Consider the following 26704-nt stretch of genomic DNA (forward strand, 5'->3'; position numbering starts at 1 on the left):
ATCTGTTTGGAGAAAGAGAGATCTAGAAGAGCAGAGGGGTCGTAAGACCGGGATGGATGAGCTGAGCAGAGGATAATGGCGGAAAAGGGACATTATGGTCCTAGGACACATCAGGAAGGATGTTTCCATCAGGAATAAGGAAGGATTTGTGGCTGGAGCATCAGGTGCTGGTGTGACCTCGCTGGGACACTGTGGTCACTTCTGTCCGGGAATAATACATTCAGCCCGGAGCAGAGGAGGGTATTTTATGAGCTGAGCCTACGGAGCTTGGCTTGCAAAGTTTAGCAAAATAAGGTTGAAAGAGGGTACAACTCTTGCCTACGAACACATGGGAGGGGAGGTATAAACCAAGGAGAGAGGAAAGCTGTTCAACTAAAGAACAGCATTAGCACAAGGACACGGGGGAACAACTATCCAGCAATATCTGGGGCTGGAGATCAGGAGAGCCCAGCCCTTGGAGGGAGGAGGTTTTGGAACAAAGGAGAAAACCACCATTTCAACACATACCTGGTGATGTTCATGCACAGAGGAGGCCGCCCGTGGCATCCTACATCCTCTGCAAGTGCCTTATGAGAGGAAATATGCCGATAAAATATCATGACCCCTGGTTGGGGAGCAGCACTATTCGCAACACAGGGTGGGGGGGTCCAGCCGTGGGTTGACCCAGAAAATTTCCCCTAATGGGACTACAGAAATGCATCTCTGCCTGCCAGTCCCCGTTGCCTCTGGGGTACCATCGTGGATACAATGACAGAGAAGCTCCCATAAGGTTTATTTTCTTATCCCACTATTCTTTTTTAAAAGTTAAATTATGATGGTTATGCTGCTATGATTCATTAAAGGCTTTTTCCTACCCAGTAATTTCCCAAAGCCTTTCGCATTGTTTGAAATTCCAATTATTCAACTCAAATCCAGCGATGGCAACAAAACGACAAAAAAGAAAGGTGGGGGAAAAGCTGGGGCAGGCTGCTGCCTTAATGAGCCGAAAGCCAGGACCCGGCTGCACGGGTGCCAGGGGAAGTCATCTAAAATGAATGTCGCACCTGGTTATAAATAGGGTGGCATGCGTCGCTGTGCCCATTAACGCAGTCACACGTCCCACGGCGACGGGTTAACCCTTTCCCTTGCCCTCCCACGGGGCTAAATATAGACGGCCTCTGCCCAGCCGCAGCAGCAACATTTTCTAGCCCCATCAGTGGATGGAAATCACCAATATACAGATAATAAACCACAGCCACTATTCAACGTCAGGCTCTGCTTTCACGTAGGACATCTAGCAGCAGAGCCTGTTTGACCCAAGCAAAGACAGCCAAATTACCTTGTAATGAGCCCATGCTTATTCCAATGAGACAGCTCCAAAATCTGCGTTGCCATATCCCAAATTTCAGCGCTCCTGTGTTTCAGAGGACAGCACCGCACCTAAAGAGACAGCACCGAGTTCCCACTATCCATGGTTATTATATAGTTAAGCAAAGGAGCCAGCAACCCCTCTGTTTTAGCCCTGTTTAGGCTGTATGTCCTCCTAGTAAGTAGCAGAATTATCTATACGTATGGACGTATAGAGAGGAGGTAGGTGCTCATAAGCAGTCTGCAAAACAGAGATGATTCAAAATTGCTGGGGAATAATTTTTGCTCCTTGGGTTTTGCCTACTCTATCATGTAACGTCTTGGTTTAGCATTTCAAAACTGAATTAACCATTTATTTATAGCTGAATAAGCTACGGAGAAGGGGAGATTTAAAGTGTTGCTCTTGGGATGGAGATAAAAAAATATATCCTGAGAAAAGTGCAAATAGAGACAAATGCAAAGAGGTAAGAGGCAGGAAATCCTTTATTGAAGGGGTAAAGGCAGAGTCACAAACAGACTGTTTTCAAAGTTAAAAACAAATACAAACAAAAGGCTAAAAACCAGAAAATGATATTTATTTTCCCCCCTTAAAATGAAAGTCCAAAGCTTAATTTTGGTTGGATTTGTTATACTTACACAGCTCGGTTGGCAATCGCACCCTGGTTTGGGAGCATCCTATACCAAAGTGGTTAAACGATGAGCACAGGCATCCCCTCTCCAACCCCGCTGCAGGTTTCGGAGTGGGGATGTGGGAGCAGCATGTCAAAACACAGTCAGTCTTTTTTTTTATTTTCTTTTTCTTTTTTTTTTTTTTTTTGTTCCTCTCCTTTCCATACAGCTACTGTACAAAACCAAACACAAATTTATAATAAATACCTAACACAAGAGGCTCAGTATGTTGCTACAATCCTTCACTGAAGGGAAACATATATACACACATATATATCCTAATATATAACCTCTTTGACTTAAATCAGCGTAAAGGCTACGTGTTTCTATGGGAAGGCTAGGGCAGGAATCCCACTTAACATCACCCAGACCCCACACCTCAACTGAGCATCGCTGCCTGCGGTCCCCATCCTCCTCCTTGCTGGAAAAGCAGCAGGATTTGCCTGCGGCAGGGAGTTTTTGCATCTAAGAAGCTCCGGCTAAGCGACTGCGCAGTGAATATAAAAAAAAACCTGGAAGAGACCCCTGGCGTGCAACAACTCCTGTGTGATAAATACAGACGTTTTCCTTGGCACCATCTCAGGCTGAAATTTCTGACCCATCCTAAATGCTGGTTACGACGCTGGAGAGGAAACACACACTGGCCTTTGAGTTAAAACCCTCGCAGACTCAAAGGGGAAAAAGAAAATAACCCTGCAAGGCTACATGACTTTAGCATCCAGCTATTTGTTAGAGCGAGAGAGGGCTTAAATTCCTGGAGATTAATTAGCGGACGCACAACATTGCCCGAAGGTAGGTCTGAACGACAGCCCAAACAGCTCTGCATCCAAACTCTGCAGCTGGCCTTTATTTTTTCTTCTTTCCTAAAACAAAAAAGGAGCCAAGCCCTTGGTACCCTCAGTCCTTGGCTGTTGCACCCTTGGTTTCAATAGGAATCACCTATGGGAGATAAAAGTTGACCATCTAGGGTTTTCAAATAAATGGTAGGGTTTCTGGCACGGCTTCGGGGGCATGGCTCACCCCACAGTCCCATCCCGAACCTGCCTGGCCAGCGAGAAAAGGGTCTCACGTGAGCTTAGCTCAGGCAAAAGAGACAAGAAAAAGGATTCGCTCTGCAATTGCAAATGGGGAAGCTCAGACATTGCAAATTCAAGTCCTCCTCCTCCAGCCCTTCTCCCCTTCCTATGAAAGAAAGGCTGTTCCCACTGGAAATTCAACATTTTGCTGCCAAAAGGGAGCCAAGGCAGGGTACAGGCATCTGCAGTGAAGCGGTGAGGGGCATCAAAAGAGGAGCCTGGAGATACCAAATCGCTTGTCCAGCGATGGCAAAACCTTCCCAAATTCCATCCCCGCTCCCCAGGCACCGGCTGCTGCCAGCACACGGATGGCAATCGCTTCAAAAGGGGGAAAGTTCGGGGACTGAGCAGCCATCTGTGCCGGGGCCAGACAGCGGCCAGGCTGGGCAGAGGGGCCTGGCTGCTCCCCGTCGGGAAGAAAGAGCTCCAGCCTTGCCAGGCTCAGTTTTAGACCGAGAATTGCTCAAGCAGGGCTGGAGCCCGGCACCAGATCCAAGCATCTTCACGTATCCTGGGAAAGCAGGGGGAACGGGGTACCGCAAAAGGCATTTCACAGTGAAAGCACTGCAGAACTAGTAATTAATTAATCCTCACGGCAGCCCTGCAAGCCAGATCAGGTGTAATTAAGCCTTGGTTTTATAGCTGGGGAAACTGAGGCATGAGGTTGCAGCTCTAGGAATAACTCTGCAGATGCTGGGGGTGTTTGGAAACAGAAGTTTGTCACCTCGTAGATTATAAATCCAGCAGAAACCACCATGACCATCGTGCCTGTCCTCCTGCCTAATGCATGCCAGGATCTGGCCCTCGGCTCTTTCCTGCTGCCAGCCAAACGAGTGAGTTATCTCCCAAGCTAAACCCACAGCCGACAAAATGCTCCTTACGCTCAAGGACATCCATGCCGCCGCAGGGGGATGGCAACCCAATCCAAGCCTTTTGCAAAAGGATCCCGATTTTAATCAGCAGAGCCACCCACCCTGCACCTCCTTGACCTGCAGCTGGGACGGGACGATGGCAAAGCCAGGCTCTGCATTGTTCCCAGCAACAAACCCCAGCAAACCTTACAAATGGAGTCTGCAACCATGCTTAACAACAGCTCTTTGGAAACCCCCTACAGATACGCTTATTTTTCCCCTTAAATTACAACTTGCCTGCGAGCAACCAGCCAGAAAGAAAGGAAGAAAGAGAGAAAAGGAAGTGATTCCTCCCCATTTTGCCGCCGTTATTCCCCCCTCTGAGGTAGACGTCGATCGGGTGGGGATGAACCGCTGGAGAGTGGTTATTCATTTGGCGGGTGAGCCCGTGGCATCCTCGCCATCCTGCCCCGGCGTTGCCGGCGTGGTGCATCGCCGCCAAGCCCGTCCCGGCACGGCTCAGCACTGCCGCAGCATGCAGGCGGCGGTGGCTGGCGGTAGCCCCGGCGAGCTGCATTTCTCCGGAGCGGTGATTTTACCGGTGTAATCGATGCAAGAGGCGTTGCGTGTCCGCACACCCTCGCCACAAGTTTGGGAGCAGGGAGACCAGGGACCCAGGCGCCAGAGCGGGCAGGGGACGTCTCCGCAGGGCTTGATGTCCTCGGGCTTGAGGGCTCTGTCGCAGGTGGAGGAGGTTTGACCCTCCATGTCCCGGCAATCCACCGTCCGCCTCTGCCAGCCGGAGCCGCATGTCTTGGAGCACTCGGACCAGTCGCCCAGGACCCACTGGGAGGTCAGCATTGGTCGGATAACGTTGGCTGACTTCTTCTCTTTGCCCTTCTGCTTGCTGAAAGGGACGTCCTTGGGGATGAAGAAGGTGTACTTGACTTTTGGTGGGAAGACCTCGCTGGCAATGGTCAGCAGCTGGACAGTCAGGGGCTCTGGGAGCTGTCGGAAGCTCTGCAGCCTCTCCAGGGTCGTCATGGAGCCGCTGTATTTCAGGATGGTCCCCTTAATGAGGATGTCCTGCTCCATGGCCGAGATGGCAAAGTCTCCATTCAGCAGGTACTTGCCCTCGAGGGTCCTCAGGGCCAGGTAATTCCCATCGTGACGGACCCCGCGGTGGCTGCGCTGTTTGATGTCGATGTTGGTTGCTCCGGCAGGGATGGTGACGATGTCGTTGTAGCCGTATCTGCACAGGGCAAAGGGACACGGTTATTTTCCTGAACTTATTAAGAGGAGAGCCATGCAGGGGATGGCACTTTGTGAGGGGGATCATGGCTCTGAAGTCATCTTTCTGTAACCCACAGTGCTCAAGAGCTGCAAATATTGCAGTCGTGCCAGATGTGTGCTTGGCTAGAAGATTTTGCTGAATTACATGCAAAAATGAGTGATGCAATTAAATGAACAGCCCTGCGGTTAGCAGCCTTGGTGGGAAATTCCCGTTACTCCCTTTTCTTTTGAAATGGCTGCAGTGTTTGGGAGTAAAAGCCTGGCTCTGCCCAGTGATGCTGAAGATAGATATAGAACAGCAGAACAGGAGGGAGTTGGGGCACTGCTGGCATTGTATGCGCGGAGGATATGTACATCGGCCAGATGTTGCTGCCAAAACCAGATCAGCAGTTAAACAGTTAACCCAACAGACATCTCCTATTGGAGATGACTTGATATCAACTGGAAAGCCTTTCCTAGAAGACAGCAAGTACTACGGCAGCAAAACCATCCCCCTATCCATGGGCAGGCGTCTCTGCAGCCTGGGCTCATCTTTGGAGGGGTTTTGCAGCCATCACCACGATGCAGAAGAGCTCCTGTTGGAGGGCACAGAGCACATTCCCACGCCGGGGGGGGATCTCCCTGCAAAGCCAGCCAGAGCCCATCCCCGGAGCACCACGGCTCCTGGGACAGCACCGGGAAGGCTTCGCTACTCGAGCCCTCAGCACCCAGTGCTATGGCAATTACTTGCTACTATAATAAAACGTCACCCTGGCGTGGTGCACGCCGTGGGGCTGGCAGGGTCATTTTCCACGCATCCCCACAGTTGATGCTGTGGTCGGTAATTAGGTTTAGAGTATTTTGGAACAAAGCCTTCGGGTCAAACTCTGCTCTCAGTCACCCTGGCCTCCCTAACCCTGATCTTAATGGGATCTCTTCTTGGCTGTAGCTACCAGGCTAATCTCTCTTTAGTCAACCACAAACAATTCATAGGAGAGTGGAAGCCCCATTTCAGCTGACTCCCTGGAAGGAAACCATTTAGGAAATCTAATTTCACTGCGTGAGTCACCTCGCCGCATGGAATTGGATGCATTGGGCTTTTGTTACGATCTTTTCAACAAAAGCCTTGAATTCAGCTCTTTGGCAAAGCAATGGAGCTCTTGGGTGAAGGAACCGGCTACCTCGATGCCCGTGTCCCAGGACTGAAATTCACCCAGGGAAAAGTTATTAAACTATTTATATCCCACATCAGCCCTCGAAATATGTGTCCAGCTTGCTGCATTGGGATGAGATGCATATTATAAACTCCTCGGGGCAGCAGATTTACTTGCAGTGGCGTACCGAGCCCATTGCCAGTGTCAGCACCAGCTATTATTTTAGGAAATAAACTCTGCTTGGCTTGCAGAATGCTGCCCCGAAATAAACTTAGCATAAGCTCCTGAGTTTGGGGAGGAGACCAGGCTGTTGCAAGGCCACCCAGCTGAGGGTGTCTGCACGGCTGCAAACCCCGGTTAACGGCACGGAGGGGAAGGCAAGCACTTCTCGAGCCCGGCTGCTGTAAACAAGGTCTGTAGCTAGGTGCGATGCTTCAGGTGCGGAAAGCAAACTGGCTTTACGTGACCTAGGAGGAGTCCTAATATTCCTAGCCTAGCACTTTTGCAATAAAAAAAGAAGAAAGGAGAATGAGAGGGGAAGCTGGTTTTTCATCCCCCAGCCCATCTCTGCCAACCCCTTCTCCGCAGTGCCTTACTTGGATCGGTTGAGCGAGCCGGATATTTTCCTGCAAGTTGAGCCGTTGCCGCCGCACACCCCGCACTTGTCCAGCTTCTTGGACGACCCGACTACGTGATCGCAGCCAGCCTTGATGCACTGGCCATGGACGCAGATGGAGAGGGTCTCCGGTCCGCACAGCGTCCCATCGATCACCTAGGAAAGGGGGGATGCAGAGGAGCAATTAGGGCATTTGACCTGAAATGGGGTAAGGAGGGGCGATTATCATCACCAAATATCTTACTTTGGCCTCAAAGACTTTAAATTCGCTCCTCCCTCTGGCTCGGCAAAAAAGCTTGCATCGGTCTCGGGGTGACACTCCCGCATATTTGGGAACCCACTCCAGGAGATTCCCTTCTAGATCTGTAAAGTTGTAGCTGTTGTACTTCTCACACTGCTGCTCCCGAAAGCTTTTCCCTGAAAGGAAAGGCAAAACGTGACCCAAAACCACGGGAAGCTGGCAGGAACCACCGTCCTCCTCGGCTGTCGCAGAGATGCAGAAGTGAGCCGAGGGTAGTGGCAGTGCGCGGCAAGCGCGCGACGAGTGTGCAAGCAGAGGAGGGCTGCCACACACCTCCCACCCAGCCGCAGGGGACCACAACCCCCAGCAGAAGGCTATTGCCCGCCCCAAAATACGAATATCGAAGGGAGAGTGGAGCAATCCCTGGCAACAGGTTCCGGAGAAATGGGGGCAGGAGGCGAGCATGCATTTGTGTGGATGGGTGGCTTTGCAAAGCTGGGCTTACCGTCCGGCGGGCATTCGTTGGTGTGGCAGGACTGGTACTTGGCACGCTGGCCCTCGCAGTAATTGCCGCCGTGCTGGGGCTTGGGGCTGTCGCAGTGGCGGTAGGAGAACTGCACGCCGCCGCCGCAGGTCCGGGAGCAGGAGCCCCAGGGGCTCCACGGGCCCCAGCCACCGTCCACCGCCGGCTGCAAGAGGCCACAAGAAGCTGCTAGATCCGTCCCCGAGCTCATCCATCCCCAGCTGCTCGCTCCCAGGGTGAGCAAAGGTCTGGAGGAACGTTAAAATCACCCCCCAGCTCCTCTCCCCGCGTCACCAGACGGGGCCCTGATCCAGCAAAGCACTTAAGCACATACTTCACATGAAGTTATTACTGACTTCCACCAGTCTGTTCATGTGCTTAAAGTTAAGCTTGGGTTTAAGTACTTTGTTGACTGACTCGGAAATTGCCGCTAATTCCCTCGGCAGGGCAAAAACTGATGATTTAATTGCAGAACGGCGGCTGCTTGCTCTGGTTCAGACCAGCCTGAGCCTAAGCGAAAGGCACAGCAGCGTTTATCTACGAGCCGGGCTTGCCAGTAATAAAGATTAACAAAAGGTGCCGTTGAAGGAGAGATATCCAGAAAACAAATCAGGCAAATCCAAAGCTAGTCCAGGAGATGGCAGGACCGGGGCCAGAGGTTTGGGAATCCCAAAGGCTTGAGCCCCAGCCCATCAGTCCCCAATGCTGCCCATTACCTGGGGCATCAGGGCGTCCTGCGGCACGCAGCGGCCGTCCCAGCACAGCCCGCCGGCTTTGCAGGGGGTGCCGTCGGCCCACGGCAAGCTGCCATTCTTGGTGTGGCAAAGGGGCTCCCCGCTGCCGGTCCTGCACCAGAGCTGGGCGCAGATATCCTCCTCCGTGGTGTTGGGGCAGTGCTGGAAGTCCTTGCCAAAGATCTGCTGGCATTGCTGGTCCAGGCTGTACAGGGCTCCTCGGCCGGGCAGCTCGGCGGGCAGGGAGAGGGGGGCGGCCGGGGCATCGAGCAAGCAGTCGCCTGAGCAGGGCAGAGATGCATCAAGGCTTGACGCCATGGGTTGCACCAAGCGGGGCACCCCAAACCTCTGTCTGTGGTCTGATTTGACCCCCCCTTCATTCCACACACCCCTCAAGGCATTGCAAAGAGCCTGAGCAATTAAGGAAAATGCTTTCTTGAATGATGAGCTCCTTACCATGCCCTCCGTCCAGGAACTCGGTGAGGTACATGGCGCTGCAAGGGGACCACGGCTGGGTCTTGTTCAAGTGGATGAAAAGAGGAGCCATCATATGGTGCTTGCCGAGGGGCCCGAAGAGCCGCTCACAGGTCTTGGAGTCATCGTGGGGCATGCTGAGCACGTGGCCTGGGGAGCAGAGAGCATCGGTGAGCCGCAGCCTCCCAGCCCCTGCTCTGCTGCAGGCGATGCGCGGGCAGCTGGGAGCATCTATCAGTTATCACACAGTTTCTATTGCTGCAAAAGCTATTTGCTTCGATAAATCAGAAGCAATAAACAAAATGGTGCGTGCTTGCTCTGCCTCAAAGGTACAGCCCGCTGTATGCAGGGCAAAGCAGCCTAAATTAGTCAGCGCATCTCTAGGAACAGCAAACCAAGGGGGAGAAGTGCTTGGTCCCATGCCTTAGCTCATCACATCAGGCAAATGCACCAATTTACACCAACTCAGGGACTTCTAAGCACATTTGCTGGTGCAAACCAGCTTCTGCCAGTGCCAGAAGCTCCTCAGTGCTGCCCAAGGCTCGGCGGGTGGTACCCAGCCGGGAGAGGTGGGCGCTGGGCTGCGCTACGTCCCCTCCCAGCAGCGGGCCTGGCCACGCCAGACTGAAAAAGCAGAACCCCTCCTCGGGAAGGGATGCATTACCCAGTTCGTGAGCCAGGGTGTAGGCTGCCTGCAGGCCCTCGTCCTCGATCACCGAGCAGCTTTTGTTGCGGTCGCACATGGTGCCGATATCCGCCACTCCCAGCGTGTCGCAGCTTTGGTGTCCGCAGAAGTCCTGTTTGCAAGCAGCGCCGAGGCGGGTAAGGCAGGGTGAAGGGGTCCCACATTTGGTAGCCCCAACATCTCCGAGCAGAGCTGGGCAACCCACTGGGGCTCTGCAGGCCAAATGCAACCCCCCCCATTAATTTGCTGCAAGCTCCATCCTTTGCATGGTGGGGGGATCCCTCCTCTCCCTGCAGGGACACCTCAACCCCTTTCCTCTCCCCGCCAGAGCATCCCCAAGGGACCCTCCAGACCTGTCTGGTCAGCAGGATGGCAGTGTCATAGTGCTCCGGGTTCCGGTCGCTCGGGGGGTTGAACCTTTGCTGCCAGCTGCAGAAGTTGCGCAGGGTGAGCCCGCCGTTGTCGGACACCTCCGGCCCTGCCGTCGCCTCGTCCACCACCAGCACCTTCACCACCACCAGGTTGATGGAGTTCTTCAGGCTGGGGTGCTTGTAGATGCGAGCAGCCATGGACATCAGGGTCAGGACGTGGTTCTGCAGGGAGAGAGAGGGGCAGGAAAAGCCTGGGTGAAACCTTTGCCTCAGGGCTCTTTTTTTTTTTGGTTAGGAAAGGAGAAATCAACCTCATTTATGACACCTACCACATCCAGACTGACTCAGGCATCCACCTGGGTTGATGGACTAAGTGCTGCCTTTTCTATATGGGATGCTTTACACCTTGTGCTGGTGGGAAGGACGGGCAGGACAAGCCCACCCCTCCATCCCCCTCTCCACCTGCCACGAACCCTTTGCACCCAGAAACCCTTCGGAAAAACCTCACGTGTCCCAGCGAGTGCTCTTGCATATTCCCAAAGCATTAACCCTGCCCTCGTCGCCCTGAGGCAGGAACCGCCTTGCGCAGAACCTCCCGTGGGTGCAAAACCACTCTTGCGTGGTTGTAAAACTCCTGCCTGCGCTGGTCGGCAGGGTTTGAACCCAACGTCCTCGGTGACAAACCGGGGCCAAAGCACTTTGACAGCCAAGTCTTTACCCAGCCGCATCCCCTGCTCGGGCGACTGGGACAACCAGAGATTACTTAATATGTCAAACGCGCCAGGGGTGTTTAGGCTGATGTAAACATCTTATCAGAGCATCGAAATTCCTCCTCTGCTTGGCACCCGTTCACGGCCCCGGAGTCAGGAGAAAAAAATGCAGCTATTACACAATATAGTATTGGGAAAGAGAAAGTGGCTTCTCTCCTCCCCAGGCGAATTACACCCCGCGGTCTTGCTTCAGCGCCACTATCTAATTAAACTGGAAGGACTCGGTGAGAGCCCTCTCCGACGGCTGAGTTTCACCCAAAATCCATGTTTCCCGAGCGGAGCTGGCTCTGCACGCTCATCCATCACGACGCTGCCGGGACAGCGATATGCACCAAATGCCATTTTCTTAGCAAACAAGGGAGATGTTTAGGGAGGTACACCCCTCCTGACAGCAGCGGTGTATTTGCTGCACTGAGAGCCACTCGCCCAGGGCAGTCACGGCTATTTTAAATTATTCTGCCACATTTTATCCCCTCGCTGGCAGCTCCATGTAAACAGATGTCTCGCTTCAGCAAGACGTATCCCAAGTCCTCCCCAGCTCATTATCTGAGGGCAGGCCCCGGCAAGGATGATGGGAGCGCTGAATAGACTGGTTTATTTAGACTGGCCAGATCTCCACAACATGACTCACATCCCAGCCCAAAGCATGCAACAAATGTCACGGAGAAGTCACCGCCGAGGCAAGAAACCCAGGTGAGATCCCCACGAGCGGTTGCTCCAGGGGACTGTTTACCCCACAGGGAAAGTCCATTGGGAACCTTCCTAAAAATATCACAAAGCTGTCCTAAAATTACATGTGTGAAGACCTAGAAGGCTGCTCAGCGCTGGAGCTGCGCATCATGGGATCATCCCTCGCTTCCAAGGGAGCAAATCCTGCCCCATCCGTTTTCAGCCCATTACAGGTTTCTCTCCATCCTGGTAGTTGTTACCAGGGAGCTCTCAGTCCCTGCTGCAAATCCCCCGGGACACCAACCCTCGCATCCTCAGGGTTACATCCAGCCAAGAAACTCTTTCAGCAGCAGGAGCAGAGGGACTTGGAAAACATCCGTCCGCCTTCCCTTCGTCTGGAAAGTGAAGAGGGAAAGCGAACCAAACAAAGAGCTATTTAGTGAAGATTAAAAGGTCAAATTCGCTTGTTCCATCATCTGGTGTCTATTTATACCCGTCCTTGGACTGTGCGGGAATTGGTTGGGTTTCGGATGGACCCTGACTGCTCCGGGGAGAGCGGCAATCCACCTGCATCGCCTTGGCTTGGCCAAGGGTTTAGAGCTGGGTCCAAAAGCAAATTATGGGATCCCCAGGGCTCAGGAGAGGCTGACCGAGTGCTTTTGGCCAACAACCGGCTGCAAACGAGTTGAATCCCGCTCATCCCATCCTCCCCATGCCTTTGCAAACAGGCTCTGGCTTGACGAGCCACCCAGGAGGGAACGCCGCCTTCTCCGGGGTTTCCTTCCCGGCATCGAGGCTGAGGATGTGGCTATTGGGATTGGATGCAGGACAGCCTCAGGGTCGGGTTTGGGGAGCCCAGAGGCACAAACGGACTGGTTTCTGCCTCCTTGCAAGGCACCGCGGCACAGCGGGCGCAAGGCGCTTCCCTGCCATTTCCAGCCACCATCCCGGGAGATTTTGGCGGGATTTCTGTCCAACCAGTAAATACAGCTGGAAAATCAACCCCTTACCTGCTCTGTGGGGAGAGGACACCAGCCCAAGCCCGAGAGGATGGCGGGAGCATCCCTCCTCTGCCCCATGCAGGGCTTGTATGGCCAGGCACAAGCATCGCAGCTGAGCCACCCCGCTGCGGAGGCAGCACAGGGGTTTCGACTGCCCGGTGATGCCCCCCAAAACCTCCTCCCTCTTTTTACCCCAGCTGCAATCCTTGGCTCCCTCTGGTCTCAGGAAGATCAAATTCCTTTTATCCGACACACCTGCATTACAGCAGCTCCGACATCCCTCCTGCCACAGCATCACTGCTTCTGGGAGAGCCCTAAGCCAGGCACGCACAGGTACTACCAGTGTTGCCCGATGCGAGACTGCCCGCGGCAAACAGCACATGCAGAGGGTTAGAAATGGAAAAAATAAATACAAATCAGAGCACAGGGAACTAAAGTGGTTGTTTTTAAGCTGATAATGTTGTAGGAATTCACTTTCTGATACAGGCTCTTGCAAAATCTCTGCTTTCTCCTTCGTGGGAAGCACTTGGAAGCTGAAGTCTGCGGAGATCCCCAAACTGTTTTGGTTTTTAATTATTATTAGCTGGGGGGGGGGGGGAAACTGCTCTTACACAGACACTATTATTGTGGTATGCACAAAATGATCTAATATCGCCGGACCCACCCAGTGCAGAAGGATGGCAGGGAGTGCCGTGCAACACCCCGGCATGACTTGCCTCCTTCCAACACGCTCCACAGCTCGTGGAGATTAATGCTCAACCCGACCTGGGGCTGTAGTTGGTTTGTTTGTTCATAGGGCTGTTTGGTTTGGGGTTATTTTCCCTCCTTTCTCCCTAGAAGCCAGCATTTCGGGGGGGGAGGGGGGGCGGGGAAGAAACGCTGAGATTTCTGGAGTGCAGACAGATGGAAGGAAGAAAACACAGGGTCAGATGCGAGGGCTGCCCAGCTTTTAAAAAAACAACTGGTAAAAACATATCCCAGCTTGTCTCTCTCACCCCAAAGTGACGTCTGCGCGCTGGCCCCCTGGCTTGGGTACCCGCAGCGGCCAGCGGCCACCCTGCCAGCCTCCTCCTGCAGTTTGAAGCCCGGGCCAAGAATTGCCTTGCAAAAATGTGGGCAGCAGCCAAGAGAAATGGGGGGCAAGCTGGAGGCAAGGGGGTCACCTTGCCAGCCTGCTGGTGTGCCTGCCTGCCCTCCTGCCTTCCCAGCTCTCTGCCCCATCCCTTTTTGGTTTGCCACATGATTCCCCTCCCCCCCCCCCCCCCTTTTCTCTCTTTGCTGGATATTTGGGGCTGACCTGCAAAAGAAGCAATTACCCCTTTTCAGGGCAGGGGAAACTGAGGCACATGCAGGACTGCCACCACCTCTTTGCAAGCACGAATGAACATGAAGCAAAACCCCGTCCCGAGAGCATCCTGGGGCAGGAACGCTGCAGTTTGCAGTTGCTCCTGGGCTGCTTCAGTGGGAGCCAGCTCCCTTCACGCTGTGCCTTTCATACCGAAGCCCCCGATAATCGGCGCTCACCGCGCCCGCGGCGGGGCTGAAACGCGGCAGCTGTTTAACATTATGGGGTGATGCGAGGAAGCAAGTACATCGGCCAGGGGGATATTCAGGGAGGCTGCCCCATTCTCCGAGCCCTTGCACCAAAGCAGATTCATGCTTGGGGTCACACCTGGGGGACAAATCCCAGAGGAAAAGCACCAGCGATGCTGGTGGATGGCAGCATCAGCGCAGGTCCCCCTTTGCTTTGCAAAGATCCCCTTTAATCCCACTCCGGTTGCTTTTGGGATGGGCTCAGGAGGGGCCGGCTCCTTTTGTCAAGGGATTAAGCAAACTCACCCGCTCAAGCTGCAAAATATCCTAAAGTGAGCCTAGGAGCAGGACACGAGGGGACCTGAGGCTCCAGGGTGGCTTTGGCTTTGCCTCCAAGGTCACTTTGATGGTCGACCCAGGTGTGGGAGAGCCGGCAGTGGTGCCCCAGCAGTGCCCCATCCCGCACACTCCAGCACCCACCTGGTCTTAGAGGGAAGGGATTGCAACAGCACTCCTAAAACCTCATAAATCTGCCCAGAAAAACCACAGAAGTCAGGCGAGGAATCCCAGCTTAATCAGACCGATCCGATTCTGCCATGGTTCTTGGGCATTACCAGCTCTTGGAGTCAGGGATCGCAGACTCCTTGCTTGCAAGAGCAAGGGGAAAAGAAAAAGGGATCTTAGCCGTCATGTTTGCAGAGGAAAGCTTCGAAACACATCTCGCCTGCACCCAAGAGACCGGAGAAATCCCACCACAGGAATGTCGTTCTGCTGCCAACTGGCTGGGGATGCTGCGGGCGGTTTTTGTAACCACCTGTTGCTTTAGGTGTCTCGCAAACATCCCCCGAGCCTCGCCGAGCATCTCTGCAAGCACAGCCTGCGCTGCAGGTGCTCAGCCCAAATGCCCTTCCTTCTGCACGCCAGAGGGATTACCCCCTACGCTGTCTCCTGCCTCAGTTTCCCATACTCAAAACCACCACTCAATTCTGTTAGGGATGCTCACCGGCCTTTTTTTTTTTTCTTCCCCCAAGCATTTTGGATCCTCTGCAGGAAAAATGCAAAGAATAACTTAGGGGGCCTTGCACCCATCCCTATATAAGGGGGCTCTTCTTAATCACTGCAGGTCTCATCCTGCCAAGTCCTCCACGACCTGCTGGCTCCTCACAGGTGTTATTGCTCAGCACTGTCCTGCTGCTAATGCCCCCCAAATACCCCACCTCCTGCAATCATCAAGCCAGAAGAATGATTAAACCCCCAAATTTTGGATCTGGTTCTGCTCTCACGCCATCATTTCCTCCTGGTTTACATGAATATAGACAGAGGTAGAACTAAGCTCTTGTTACCTAAATTAGGTTAACAGCTGAGCTATAATGGCTCAGATTGATTAGAAATAAGTCATTAATAACATTTTCCTAACAACAGCATGACATTGATTATAACTTGCAACGCTTGAACGCATCTTATGGTGACTATCTTCCACATGAGCTGTTACAGCTTATGCAAGAAAATAACCAGGAATGCAAACAATGCTTGTGACCTTTAATAAATATTTGGTAATTAAAGTGTGGTTATGGGAAGAAAAGTCACTATATAAATATGGTTTCTTCTGACTCAACATTTCTGCTCCCTGGGCATCTCCTAGTCAGCTCTCTAAGATCTCACCAGCACGAGCAAGCCATCACTTTTTTTGGCCCACAAAATGAAGGTATTTAGGGAGAAGCGAGGTGGCTATTTGGTCTCCTGAGTTAGCAGCAACTGTGCTTCTCCCTGCATTTTTGTTGCTGAGAACAAAAGGCACAGAAACCCAGCAGGTGGTTTGTTGGGTTTTTTTTACTGCTACACAAGAACTGGTTGAAGTTTTCTCCTAAATATGTAAATACATTATTGCCCTGTTCATTCAAAATGAGATTTTTAAAGGCTTTCTTCCCATCAAGAAATACTCCGAGAGGTGATGCAAAGATATTGCTCTTGGGGACAAAGAGGAGGGGATGGCAAAATGGGAGCCAAGCAGACTGAAAAGTCACCGATAACTAAGGAGGGAGCTGTCATGGACCTACCGGGCAGCATCACCCATCCCCAGGGCTGTACCAGCCAAACCAGGGCAGGGTACCAGCGTTTCAGCCCCTTCGTTGTGTACGTGTGCAGCTCAGCAGCCTTCCGAGAGCTGCCGTGGCACTGATTTACCCAGAGGGTCGTTGCTTTTTCCCCAGCTCAATCTGGGCATTACCAGGATTCCCCCCCCCACATATAGCACCTTCTTTGCAGCAGGAGGCAGACCCTCGGGTGTTGCTTTAAAACCGTTGGGTGCCCAGCTGGCTGCCGAAGATGCAATACACTATTTTTTCTGCCCTCTTGGGGAATCAGAGACCACCTTAACACCATGGGGAGAGTAATTTCCACCACCATTTATACGCCTGTTGCTTAAAAATTCAGGTTACTCCATTGCAAACTGGTTTTGACTGCTGTGAGCTCTGGGGGGTTGTCTCCAAGTGCAGCATCCATCTGCTATGTGTTCCTGCCAGCCTGGCTCGGTGGCATGCAAGCTAAACCCAAGCAAGGGGCAAAACCTGAGTGATGCTGAGCAGCTGAAATCAGCTGGAGCTCCAAAGTTTAGCATTTCTCAAGGTCCAGCCCTGCCTGAGCAGGGCTGGAATTAAAACACTGCTTTATTAGGAGTGGAGAAGCTGGATGAAGCCCCCGGGGAAGGACAATGCGGGCAGAAAGGGCAAAGCCAGGCTGCCAAAGCACAGCCCCTGGTTTCAGCTGCCCGATTGCTCCCTGCGGAGCTCCAGCTTCAAGGACTCCTCTAACAGCCCTGTAACCAAACAACCCATGGCAGAGGACAAGTAACTTCGGTGCACAGTTATCCCTTGTAAAGACCTGAGTGCGTTTCAGACCATGCAAACCTGAATTTGGACCCGAGGACCCGAACAACCCATCACTGCAGGGAGCATGGCAGTGGAGAGCTGGCTTTGCAAGAGGCATGGAAAAAAAAAAAAAAAGCCCTGGAGATGGATGGGGGGAGCCGAGAGGCCAGGATCTCTGCTCCCGGGGTCTCCACGAAGCCTGGCCACGGGCAGGGTCTCTGCAGCCGGAGCGTGTTGAAGGAGAGGGAGCGTTTCTGGCGGCGGTGGCTGGGGAAAGGGTTGTTCGTGCATCTGCTGGGCTGTTAACAGGTGGCTCAGGAGCGGGACTGCGCATTACTCAGCCCCTGGTTTATTTACTATTTGGCCCGAGCTCCTATCCGGAACAGAGTTAAGCCCATCGCTTTGCAGCACAGCTCTTTCCCTGCAGCAAGAAAGGCATTAACCCCCTCTGTCCCTCATCTTTGGGGACACCAGAGCGATGAGACATCACGGTGTCCAGCCTGTGCAGACCAAGGCTCCCCAGGATGGATGCTGGGTCTGGGAAAGGGTCCCCAACACTGACTGAACCCCAAAAATCAATCCTGCAGCCTTCGCCCCAGGGATTTACAGCCCCTACACAGCAAGGAAAGGTGGGGGACAGAGCCAAGGTCCCCCCACCCCATTCCCAGCTCTCTCCTCGCTCACCCAAGGTGGTCCCTGGTGTCCTGCGGCTGCTTGTCCCTGTGGGGACCGGGCGGGCAAGGGTGGGGGGCGAGGGTAGCGGCAGAGCCAGTGGGTTGGGGGTGCAGGGGGGGACAGGAGGGGATGAGACGGGAGGAGGTAGAGAGGCAGCAGGGATGGGGACAGGAGGGAACAGAGGGATGCAGGGGCAGGGGGGACAGAGGACAGAGGGATGAAGGGAACAGAAGGATGGAGGGATGAAGGGGACAGAGGGATACAGAGAAGGGGGGGACAGAGAACAGAGGGATGAAGGGGATGGAGGGGACAGAAGGATGGAGGGTTGCAGGGGCAGGGGAGAAAGAGGATGGAGGAATGAAGGGGATGGAGGGGGGATCAAGGGGATGGAGGGGGGATCAAGGGGATGGAGGGGGGATCAAGGGGATGGAGGGGGGATCAAGGGGATGGAGGGGGGATCAAGGGGATGGAGGGGATGAAGGGGACGGAGGGGATGAAGGGGCAGGGGGGACAGAGGATGGAGGGATGAAGGGGACAAGGGGGGATGAAGGGGACAGAGGGGATGAAGGGGACAGAGGGGACGCAGGACACCGCCAGCCCTTACCTCCACATCCTCCCCGTAGAATCGCACCATGGAGGCATCAGCCACCAGCAACGTCTCCACGTAGCGCGCCTGGGAGACGAAGCGCTTGGCCCGGCGGAGCGGCGGCCCCCCGGGCCCGGCGGCGGCGGCGGGGGGGGCTCCCGGCGGGGCGGCGCGGCGCTGGAGGCGGTGCAGGCGTCTCCAGGGCGGTCCGGGCGAGGGATGCCCGAGCGGTTGCAGCTCGTAAGCCGCCCCGTCGAGGAGAAAAGCGGCCCGGAGCCCTCCGCCGCCGCAGCGGCTGAGCACGGCGGGGGCGTCGGGGCTCCCCTCGACGGCTCCCGCGTAGAAGCAGCCCCGGCGCGGCGGGCTCCGTCCCGGTGGCCGCCGGCCCCCCAAGCGCTGAAGGCGGAGACGGGGAGCCAGGAAAGCGGCGTCGGGGCGGAGGCGAAGAACGACGGCCCGGCCGAAGGCGGCCAGCCGCAGGGCCAGCTGCCCCGGGGGTGCGGGCAGGCGGGCGGGCAGCAGCGGCTGCGACTCCCGCGGAGGAGGAGGCAGCGCCCACGCGTGGCACAGCAGCAGCAGGTGGAGCGGAGCCCGGCCCCCCAGCAGCGCCCGCCGCCCCATCGCCCGGCCCTGCCGCCCCGCCGGGCTCTCGGCGGCTCCCCCGCAGCCTCCGAGCCGGCTGCGGAGCCCGCTGTATTTATACTTTCTCCCCCCGGCTTTGACATAAGAGGTTTATTTTTGATCTCTCGCTGTTCCCCACTCCCCTCCCCTGCCAGCCAGAGCCTGGGGGAGGAGGAGAAGTGAAAGAGAAAAAAAAAAAAAAAAAAAAAAAAAAAAAAGAAAGAAGCAGCAGAGAAAAAAAAAAAAAAACACGAGGGGAAAAAAAAAAAAAACCCAACCCACTTTTGGATGCGATTTGAGGCCAATCAGGCGCCGGGAGCCCCGCCTGCCTCCAAGTGTCAACTCCAGCCTGTTACTCTCCCAGCATTAACCCCTTCTGCCCACCGGGGCCTGATCCTGCCCAGGGGCTCGGGGAGGTGGTCCTGCCCCAGGGGCTGGGGTTTGGCCCCTGATTTTCCCCCCTCCTCCTCCCCACCATGGGAGGATTTGCCCCAGGGGGGTAATTTCTCTCCCGTTTCCCCCAGCATCCCTTCGCTGCTGGAAAGCACCAGGCCTTTGCCAGCTGGAGAGCATCTCCTGTCAGCCCGCAAGGCAGAAGGTGCCTCGGGAGGTTTCGCCCCGCCGTTCCCATGTCCTTTGCTTAGCCAGGGACAGGGAGGGCTTTGGGCCCCAGGGAAAGCTCCAACAGTGACACATACAAGGAGGTTTCCATGCCCTGACCGAACAGCTGGGTCCACATGGGGTTTCCTCCGGCTGGAATAAGGACACGGGCTAAATCAGACTTGTGGCAAGTACCTATGAGAATAAAACAATGCAGCCAGCTCCTCCTGTCGTGTTTGTTTGTTTTTTTTTTTGGGGGGGGGGTGTGTGTTGTGCTACTTCATTTAAAACTCAGCTCTCCCCCTTTCAGATCAAGTTTTTCTCCCCATCCGTATTCCCTTACAGTGAGTGAATATCCTACAGGACTATAAAAGTCTCAGGCTGTAGAAACAGGTAGCTCAGCAGTGGCAAATATCAGGAGATGGACAGAAACACGCTGTCCCTGGCTGGGAACCTGCTCAACACCAGGGAACAACCAGCTGTAATGGAGAAAGGGAAATTAATCCTTATATATTACTCCTTCTTTCCTCTTAAGCCCTCCTTCCCCATTAGTTCATGAGATTCCTGGCCTCTGGAGCGCCCTTTGTGCGGCACTGAGATATCCCAGGATGCCCTTGCCACAGTCTGGGGGTGGTGGGTCCTATCCTGCTCCATACCCTGATTTTCTAAGCTTTTTACAGGGGGTAACACATGCTCAGCACCGGGCTTGTGCTCCTTTAACCTTGCTGTGGATGCAAGCCCAAGGACCAGCTCCTCTACACTGTGGTTTTTTTTTTTTTTTTCCCCTTAGCCTAATCCTGAAAAGATCCGAAAGGGTAAAGCAGCATTTGGCACCTCGGGATTCCTGGGAAACCAGAGTCCGGCCACAGCTGAGCAACGAGGCTCAGGGTTAAAGGCTGCTCTCCCTTTACATGAGGATGTATTTACATCTGCCTCTCTATTATTATCTCCATTTAAAAGCCACATCCCTATCTATATAGTAAACACACAGCCCTGGCTCTAAATAGCAGTGCTGCCCTGGGGCCAAGGCTCTGATTACTTTTTCTTTTTAAAGTGTAGGTTTTGCGACCGTAGGAGGGGAGGAAATAATAATTAAAAAAAAAAAAAAAAAAGGCAATGCCAGGCACGATGTAGTTCGGTCTGGGACATCTCTCCAGGGCTGCGTATCGAATGTGTTCCCTCGACACCCAGCGCCTTGGCTGCTCTCCTGCGGCAGCCGGCTCCGGCCGCAGCCCCCTCCTCTCCTGGCAGGGAGCTGAGCCTGCAGCTGGAGCAGCTTCTTCCTAGCGGCCAGGGTGGGTTTTTGCAAAATGCAATCACAGTTTGCATTTTAAAATCAGAACGCAAGCACAGAGGCAGGACCAGAAGCCAAAAGTGAGCCTGGACTCTGCCTCCTCCAAGCCCAAACCCCCCTGAAGGTGCCTGCACCTCACTGGGCTTTGCTTTGCGTGAAGCACAGGAGGGTAGGCAAGGCGAGGTGGTGGCCCTGCTCTGAACTAGGACAGGTAAGGCTGCAGGCGACACAGGGCACGTCTCTCCAACAGGATGCAATTTATTCCTGGCTTTCCGTTCTCGGAGCCGCATCTTTGATCTCAGAGGACATGCTTGCATCTTACCTTGAAGGCACCACTGGTTTTCATTAGCGGCTTGCTCTGCAAACAGTAGCTGGAATTTCTTGTAGCCGACATGAGCCTCACTGGGCTTGTTACGAACCAGCTCGAAGGGGCGCTGGGAGACAGCAAAGCCTCACCTGGCTGCCCCTCTGCATCTCCTCCCAGCAGAGGATGAGGCACCCCAAGACTTTTTGGGGTTTCTGCTTCTTAACCCTCGCAGGACATGCTGCCACCAAACCTTGCCTGTCACTCGGGGCTGCGGCTCTCATTTCTGTGGGGCTGTCTGAGCATGTGAAAGCCATTAACTCCCTAGTCACTGCGATTTAAAGACCCTTTTGATCAAACAGCTTGCAAACGTCTGCCCCGCTCCCCTCTGCGTGTCCCCAGCTCGGCAAAGCCTGGCAGCGGGCAGCTCCCTCTCGCATCCTTCCCAGAGGGCAAAGCCCAGTGCTCCTGGCACCCATCTCCCAGGGAGTTTTGGCTGCCAGGATGAGGCCCATGTTGCATTTGCTGTTCGTGCTCTGCAGCAGCGAGATTGTCCCATTTTGGGGGTCTTTGGGATGCTTTGCTCTGCCTTCCTTGCTCTGCAAATGAGCTTGCATCCAAATTTGCAGTGCCAGGCTGGTGGTTTAGGTATTCCCCTGTTTGCTTTGCCCTCAGCCCGGGAAAAACATTTGGGAGAATTATTTGAGCGATCAACAAAGCAGCTACAATCTCAAAAAACATATTACCACTAGATGTCAGTGCCGCCCTGCGCTGCTTGGTGGGAAACCCTAAATCCATCCCTGCGAGTTTGCGAGCGGGTCCTGCAGCAGCAAGAGGAGAGCGAAGGGGTCCTGCAGCCAGCATAAAACCCACCTGATGTCAAAAGAAGCAATTCCATTAGTTTTCCTTTTAAAATAAGCAGGTGGGAAGAAATCTCTCCCAGAAAAGCAGCTGGGCTTTAAATCAGGGCCCTGGCCTTGTGTCTGCTAAGTTATCTGCAGTGAAACCATCTTAGTTGCAGAAGCTGGAAAGTGAGATTCAGGGAAAGGGTTGCTTGCCTTAGGTTTGCATGAGAAGGGGAGATTTGGGCTTGATTTGGAGCGAGTGAGAACCGGCAAGTGAATTACGTAGCAAATGTGCCATCCTAGTATAAACCTGTAATCACAGTGTTGAACCCCTGCTGCATGACCACAGCCACGAGAGGGCCCTCCTGCCTTACAAGTAGTGATAATTTAGCATTTGGTACCTCAAAACCCCCTCAAAACCTGGTTCTGCCTTCCCCTTAGTGCAATATTTGGCCCTCCAGTGCAGCAGCCCATCCCGGGAGACCATGTGCCAACGGGATCAGAGGTTTGGTGGCTGTGAGAGTGATTCTGGGAAAACCAAAATTCCTACTGACTCCCTTAAATGTGGAGAAATCAGATTTTTAGGATTTAGGAAAGGGCAGGAACAGCCAGGCTAGGTCTCGGTTTCTCAGCTGATGATGCCGCCTCCAAAAACTCTTGGTGCCGTAGACGCACCATAAACTGGGCATATCGAGAGCAAAGGGCCATGGTTGTGATTTGATTTGATTTGATTTGATTTGATTTGATTTGATTTGATTTGATTTGATTTGATAGGGTTCTGCCTCTGATTTCTAAACCATCTTAAGGCACCTCCTTATTTATTCCCTATTTTTAATTGCATTTTGATTTGTAATGCAATCCATTGCATTCAGTTCCATTTCACACCTTGATTTGCAGAGGAAGAAAGTGTCACCAGAGGGCAACCTTGCTTCAGGGTGGGTTTGGAGCTCCAGTTGCGTGCAGGTGTGGCTGTAAGGAAAGCAGGTTTATGGCTTTCCAAAATCAAGGGCTAAATCCTATTTCCAGCACTGCAGCCTCCTCCCAGGCTTTGCGCTCCCTGGGGAGCTGCTTCTCTGCTTCCCGGATGGGTTTTGAGGCTTGCAAGGTGCCCCGAGACCAGCACATCAGTGAGAAGAGCCTCCAAGAACCGCCTGGTCCTGCCGCAAGGAAGGGTAAACTTGCAAAACTGGGGCTAAAAACCTTCAAATTTGACAGAGACCTCCAAGCCTACCCTAGGCCTGCTTTTCCTATGAACCAGCCCATAAATAGCGCTAAATAAATACGGCAGGTTATAATGAAAATACTCTTCTCTAGAAAAAAAAACCCACATCTGAATCCTTCCTCCTCTCTATTCCATGGTTTATGGGCTGACAAAAATGAATGAACTTCATAATCGTTGGCCTGAGTGATGAGCATCCTCGGCAGCTGGCTTGTGAATCTCCATCAGCTCAGGTTTATTCCAGATGTGCATCATTTTGACAACCTTTCAGGCTTACCCAGATCTGCAGCTTCACCCTTTTGCAAGCTTGGTGTCTTTATGCATCTTTGGCTTATCTGTTTCTAACATGAGCATTGCATAAAGCTAATTAATCAAGGATGGACCCTGTCTCAGGCAGGTGGGTACAATATAGAGCTGTGTACTCCTGGGTCATAAATCTTCAGGCTGAAGGTGTGTGTATGAACGATAAGAAACATGTGATACTGGTTTTGGGGGATATGTGAGACCATCGTCTAGCTCCTCTCAATTTTCACTGGAAAAACCTGTGGCTATCTTCCTTTAAACAGACGAGAGCCTTAAATACCAAGAGGGGTGAAGAGAGGGGGGAATTTCGGATGCTGTCTGGGTGTATGAACTATCAGCAACCCCAGGACCTGCAATACTGGCTGGGAATCAGGCAAAACCAGGCTTTATGATTTTTTCAGCATACCTTGGTATTCCCATGTCGAAGCCCTGCCAGATGCCAGAGTTGACATTACGTGTCGGGCCCATGCGAGAAGGCAGCAGAGATGCTCCTGCTCCAGGAGCAATGAGACAAGGCACAGGGATCCTTCTCCTGTGCCGCCTGTGCATGGGGGGAGCAGGCCGGTTTGATTTTTGTTGTGTTGCACATAGACACGTGTTTTGAGGCTTGCAAAGCAGAGATCCTCTTCTCTCACGGGGCAGGTAAAGTGCTGCTGCCATTCCTGTTGCATAGAAGAACTGCAAGGGCTGCATGGGAAACCCAAGGCAGAGCATCCTGCCCATCTCCAGTCGCTATGATCCGAGCTAGAATAAATCTAATTAAATTCAGCATCTTCCTGGACCAAGGATGGGGCAGGTTTTAGGTTACAAAGACCTCCGCGTGCTCAGGTTTCTTGCCTATCTCTCCCTCAATGACCCTATCTACACCCAGCCAGCTTTCTTTCTCCAAGCCTTTCTTTCCTGGAAAGCCGCCTAACAACTCGCTTTGACTCATCTTCAGTCCCTGGAGAAGATTCTCCTTCCTACCCATGTGGTGGGGAGTTGGAAGAGCACAGCCTCCGATCTGCCAACCTTTCAGCCAAAGACAAGTGAGCATCTTGCAACGCCAGCTTTTCCTGCCTACAACCTTTCCATTCTGTCTTTGGCCTGGACCTCTCAGAGATGGTCTATTTAAAACTATTTCTTTTGTGAACTGGAACAACCAAGAGATAGGTGAGAGGTTGGGTTTGTTTTTTTTTTTTTGCTTTGCTTTTATTTCTAACTTCGCACCCTTGGCATCACAACGATGATGAAAAAAAAGAAAGAAAATAACTTGTCATCACTTCCCGGAGGTGCTTGGGATGAAGCAGGAGGAAGATGGGAGAAGGAGGGTCTATACTGCAGACCACCTCACACTGATATTTTAAGATCAGACCTGGGTGAGATGGGTTTTACCTTGAAAATCACAGCAGGAGGTATACATTATCTTATATACCTTAATATACCTTATTATTCATAGCTGTTCGGTGAGGTCCAAAGGCATCTTCCACCTCCATTCCCTACTTAGCATGTGGTCTCCTGTAGGTCACCTATATCCAGCCCATTTCCATTAAATCCAGGCAAACTACAGGGCATGAAAAGCAGCCAGATTCAGCCCCAAATACCTGCAAAGACATGCAGAGTGAGACCAAGGTGTTATCTTGGGCTGGTTCCTTCCCGCAGGCTGTGGGGAGCAAGCAACTGCTGGGAGGTCCCCAAAGAAGGGACCTGCCTGCTCTCTCCTTCCCTGACCCTCCCCTGTCGTGCCTGATCACTGTAATCTGCCCCTTCATGTTGGCAGGAGATATAACAGAGATATTCCCCTCTGCTCACCCTGGTTCCAGAGGGACGTGCCGTGGAGATAGCAGCGCCCTGAGCAGATGCCACAACCCTGGGACTGCTCAAGGGCTTTGTCTGGGTCCTCTCTAGTGACAGAGACTGGAAAAATCATGGCATGTCCTTGAGCAAGAGGAAAAATAAAATAAAAATATGCCTCCCTTCCTGTCTGGAGTGCTCTGAGACATGCCAGTAGCCCCTGGAGCTGCCTGTAAAGGGGGAGCCCTAAGGGCAATATATGCTCCGTATACTCAGCAGCTTTCCTACTCACCGTGGGCAGGAAAATGAAGGCAGCAGATGATTTGGCTTGCAAACAAAGCTCTGTCTTTGGATAGGTCATTCCCTCCTGTTCAGCGAGAGAGTGAGGACAGGGGAGGCTGTGAGAGAGCAGCCAGCTGATCTGCCGCTTCCCTTCAACCCCAAAGATGCTGGCACACTGTTAACATCATGGGACGGAATGAGTCCAGCTAAAACCCAGTGTCTGACAAGATGGAGCGGGTCTCAGCTCAGGCTGAGCCAAAACACTCGCATTTTCTGCCTGCCTTTCCCCATCAGGAGGCAATCAGATGTTCTCCAGGCTGGGGGTAAAGTACTGCCAGTTCGGTTTGACTCATCCTCTGTTGCTGGAGATCATCTACCAGATGGAGGAGCTGGAGTTCCCCGGGCAGCAATGACTAACCCTGGCTTGATGACCACTGGGCTGGGGTACCTGGAGCCAAGGGGCTCTTACGGTGCACCTAGGGACCTTTCTGCTCCCTTTCCCGGTATCTCTGCAGGCCAGAGACCCCCTGAGCTCCTTGCGGCTCAGCGTACGTGCCAGCCTGCGGGGTCTTCTGCTGTGTCTTTCCCCGGCACTGAACACCAAACACTGCCTGAGATGGTGCAAGCGCTGCTGCCTGCCCGTCGCATGTGAAGGGAACGAGAATTTACTGTCTTTAACTATGAAGCCACAAAGAGCGAACAGAGCGGAGGTGGGGACGGGAGGAAGCACAACAGCCTCCTCATTCTGCTCAGGAATCCAGCACAGCTTCAAAAACAAGCCTCATTCCCAAAATGTCCCCAGGAGCCACGGGCTCAGCCCAGAGCTGGATGCTGCTGATGTGAGGTGGCACCTCTGGGACCCTGCACCACCCTGGATGCTGCTATGGTTGCGGGGATAAACTTGTCCTGTTGAACGGGGCAGTGCTGTGAGAAGGAGAAGTTCCCTCCTGGCACCTCAAGATGCTCAAGGTTGTGTCCTTTTCCCCTTGCACCTCCACTCCCTGTGCTGCCCGTTTTCTCTTTGTGGTCCTGTCGACATCCCTGGACATGTTGCGCTTTGGCCAGAAGGCAAAAATCCCTGATTCACTGAGCCCAGCGCAGACAGATGATTATTTTGGGTCACAAGTTCAGCTCCAAGCCACACGACCGAGCAAACCACAGCTTGGGGAAGCGCTGGCACCAGAACGAGCCAGGCTGCAGGCTGTGGGCCCTGCATCTTAAGCAACAGTCTTGGCTTATATTTAATATATGCACAAATTCTTAAGCTGGGCTTGCACCCTTTGTTGAGGCTTGAAATCACATCAAAACCAGCCTGTCTATGAGAAGGACTTCATTTTATCATTAAAGCA

At 53.3% G+C, this 26704-nt stretch overlaps 1 protein-coding gene across 1 annotated transcript; it reads right to left on the bottom strand.

The window, feature by feature from the left end:
- Positions 1 to 1812: 1812 nt before the first annotated feature.
- Positions 1813 to 18792, bottom strand: ADAMTS8 (ADAM metallopeptidase with thrombospondin type 1 motif 8). Its single transcript, XM_087763498.1, has 9 exons — positions 18133 to 18792; positions 9996 to 10235; positions 9622 to 9754; positions 8940 to 9107; positions 8466 to 8764; positions 7732 to 7915; positions 7230 to 7402; positions 6966 to 7141; positions 1813 to 5195 (listed from the first exon to the last, which is right to left on the bottom strand). Exons 1-9 carry the CDS (start codon positions 18733 to 18735, stop codon positions 4463 to 4465), a joined length of 2709 nt encoding a protein of 902 aa, XP_087619624.1. The 5' UTR covers positions 18736 to 18792; the 3' UTR covers positions 1813 to 4462.
- Positions 18793 to 26704: the final 7912 nt, after the last annotated feature.

The sequence above is a fragment of the Nipponia nippon genome, unplaced genomic scaffold (genome assembly GCF_047370975.1).
Source record: "Nipponia nippon isolate SJK-2023a ecotype South Korea unplaced genomic scaffold, ASM4737097v1 scaffold_28, whole genome shotgun sequence".
NCBI lineage: Eukaryota > Metazoa > Chordata > Aves > Pelecaniformes > Threskiornithidae > Nipponia > Nipponia nippon.

What these genes read in the sequence shown, in the direction of transcription:
- ADAMTS8 (XM_087763498.1), bottom strand. Translation starts at nt 18,735, where the DNA reads ATGGGGCGGCGGGCGCTGCTGGGGGGCCGGGCTCCGCTCCACCTGCTG. An exon ending in CCATCCTGCTGACCAGACAG is followed by an intron (nt 9,755 to 9,995) that starts GTCTGGAGGGTC and finishes GCTTGCAAACAG; the next exon opens with GACTTCTGCGGACACCAAAG. An exon ending in TTAAAGTCTTTGAGGCCAAA is followed by an intron (nt 7,142 to 7,229) that starts GTAAGATATTTG and finishes CCCCTTTCCTAG; the next exon opens with GTGATCGATGGGACGCTGTG.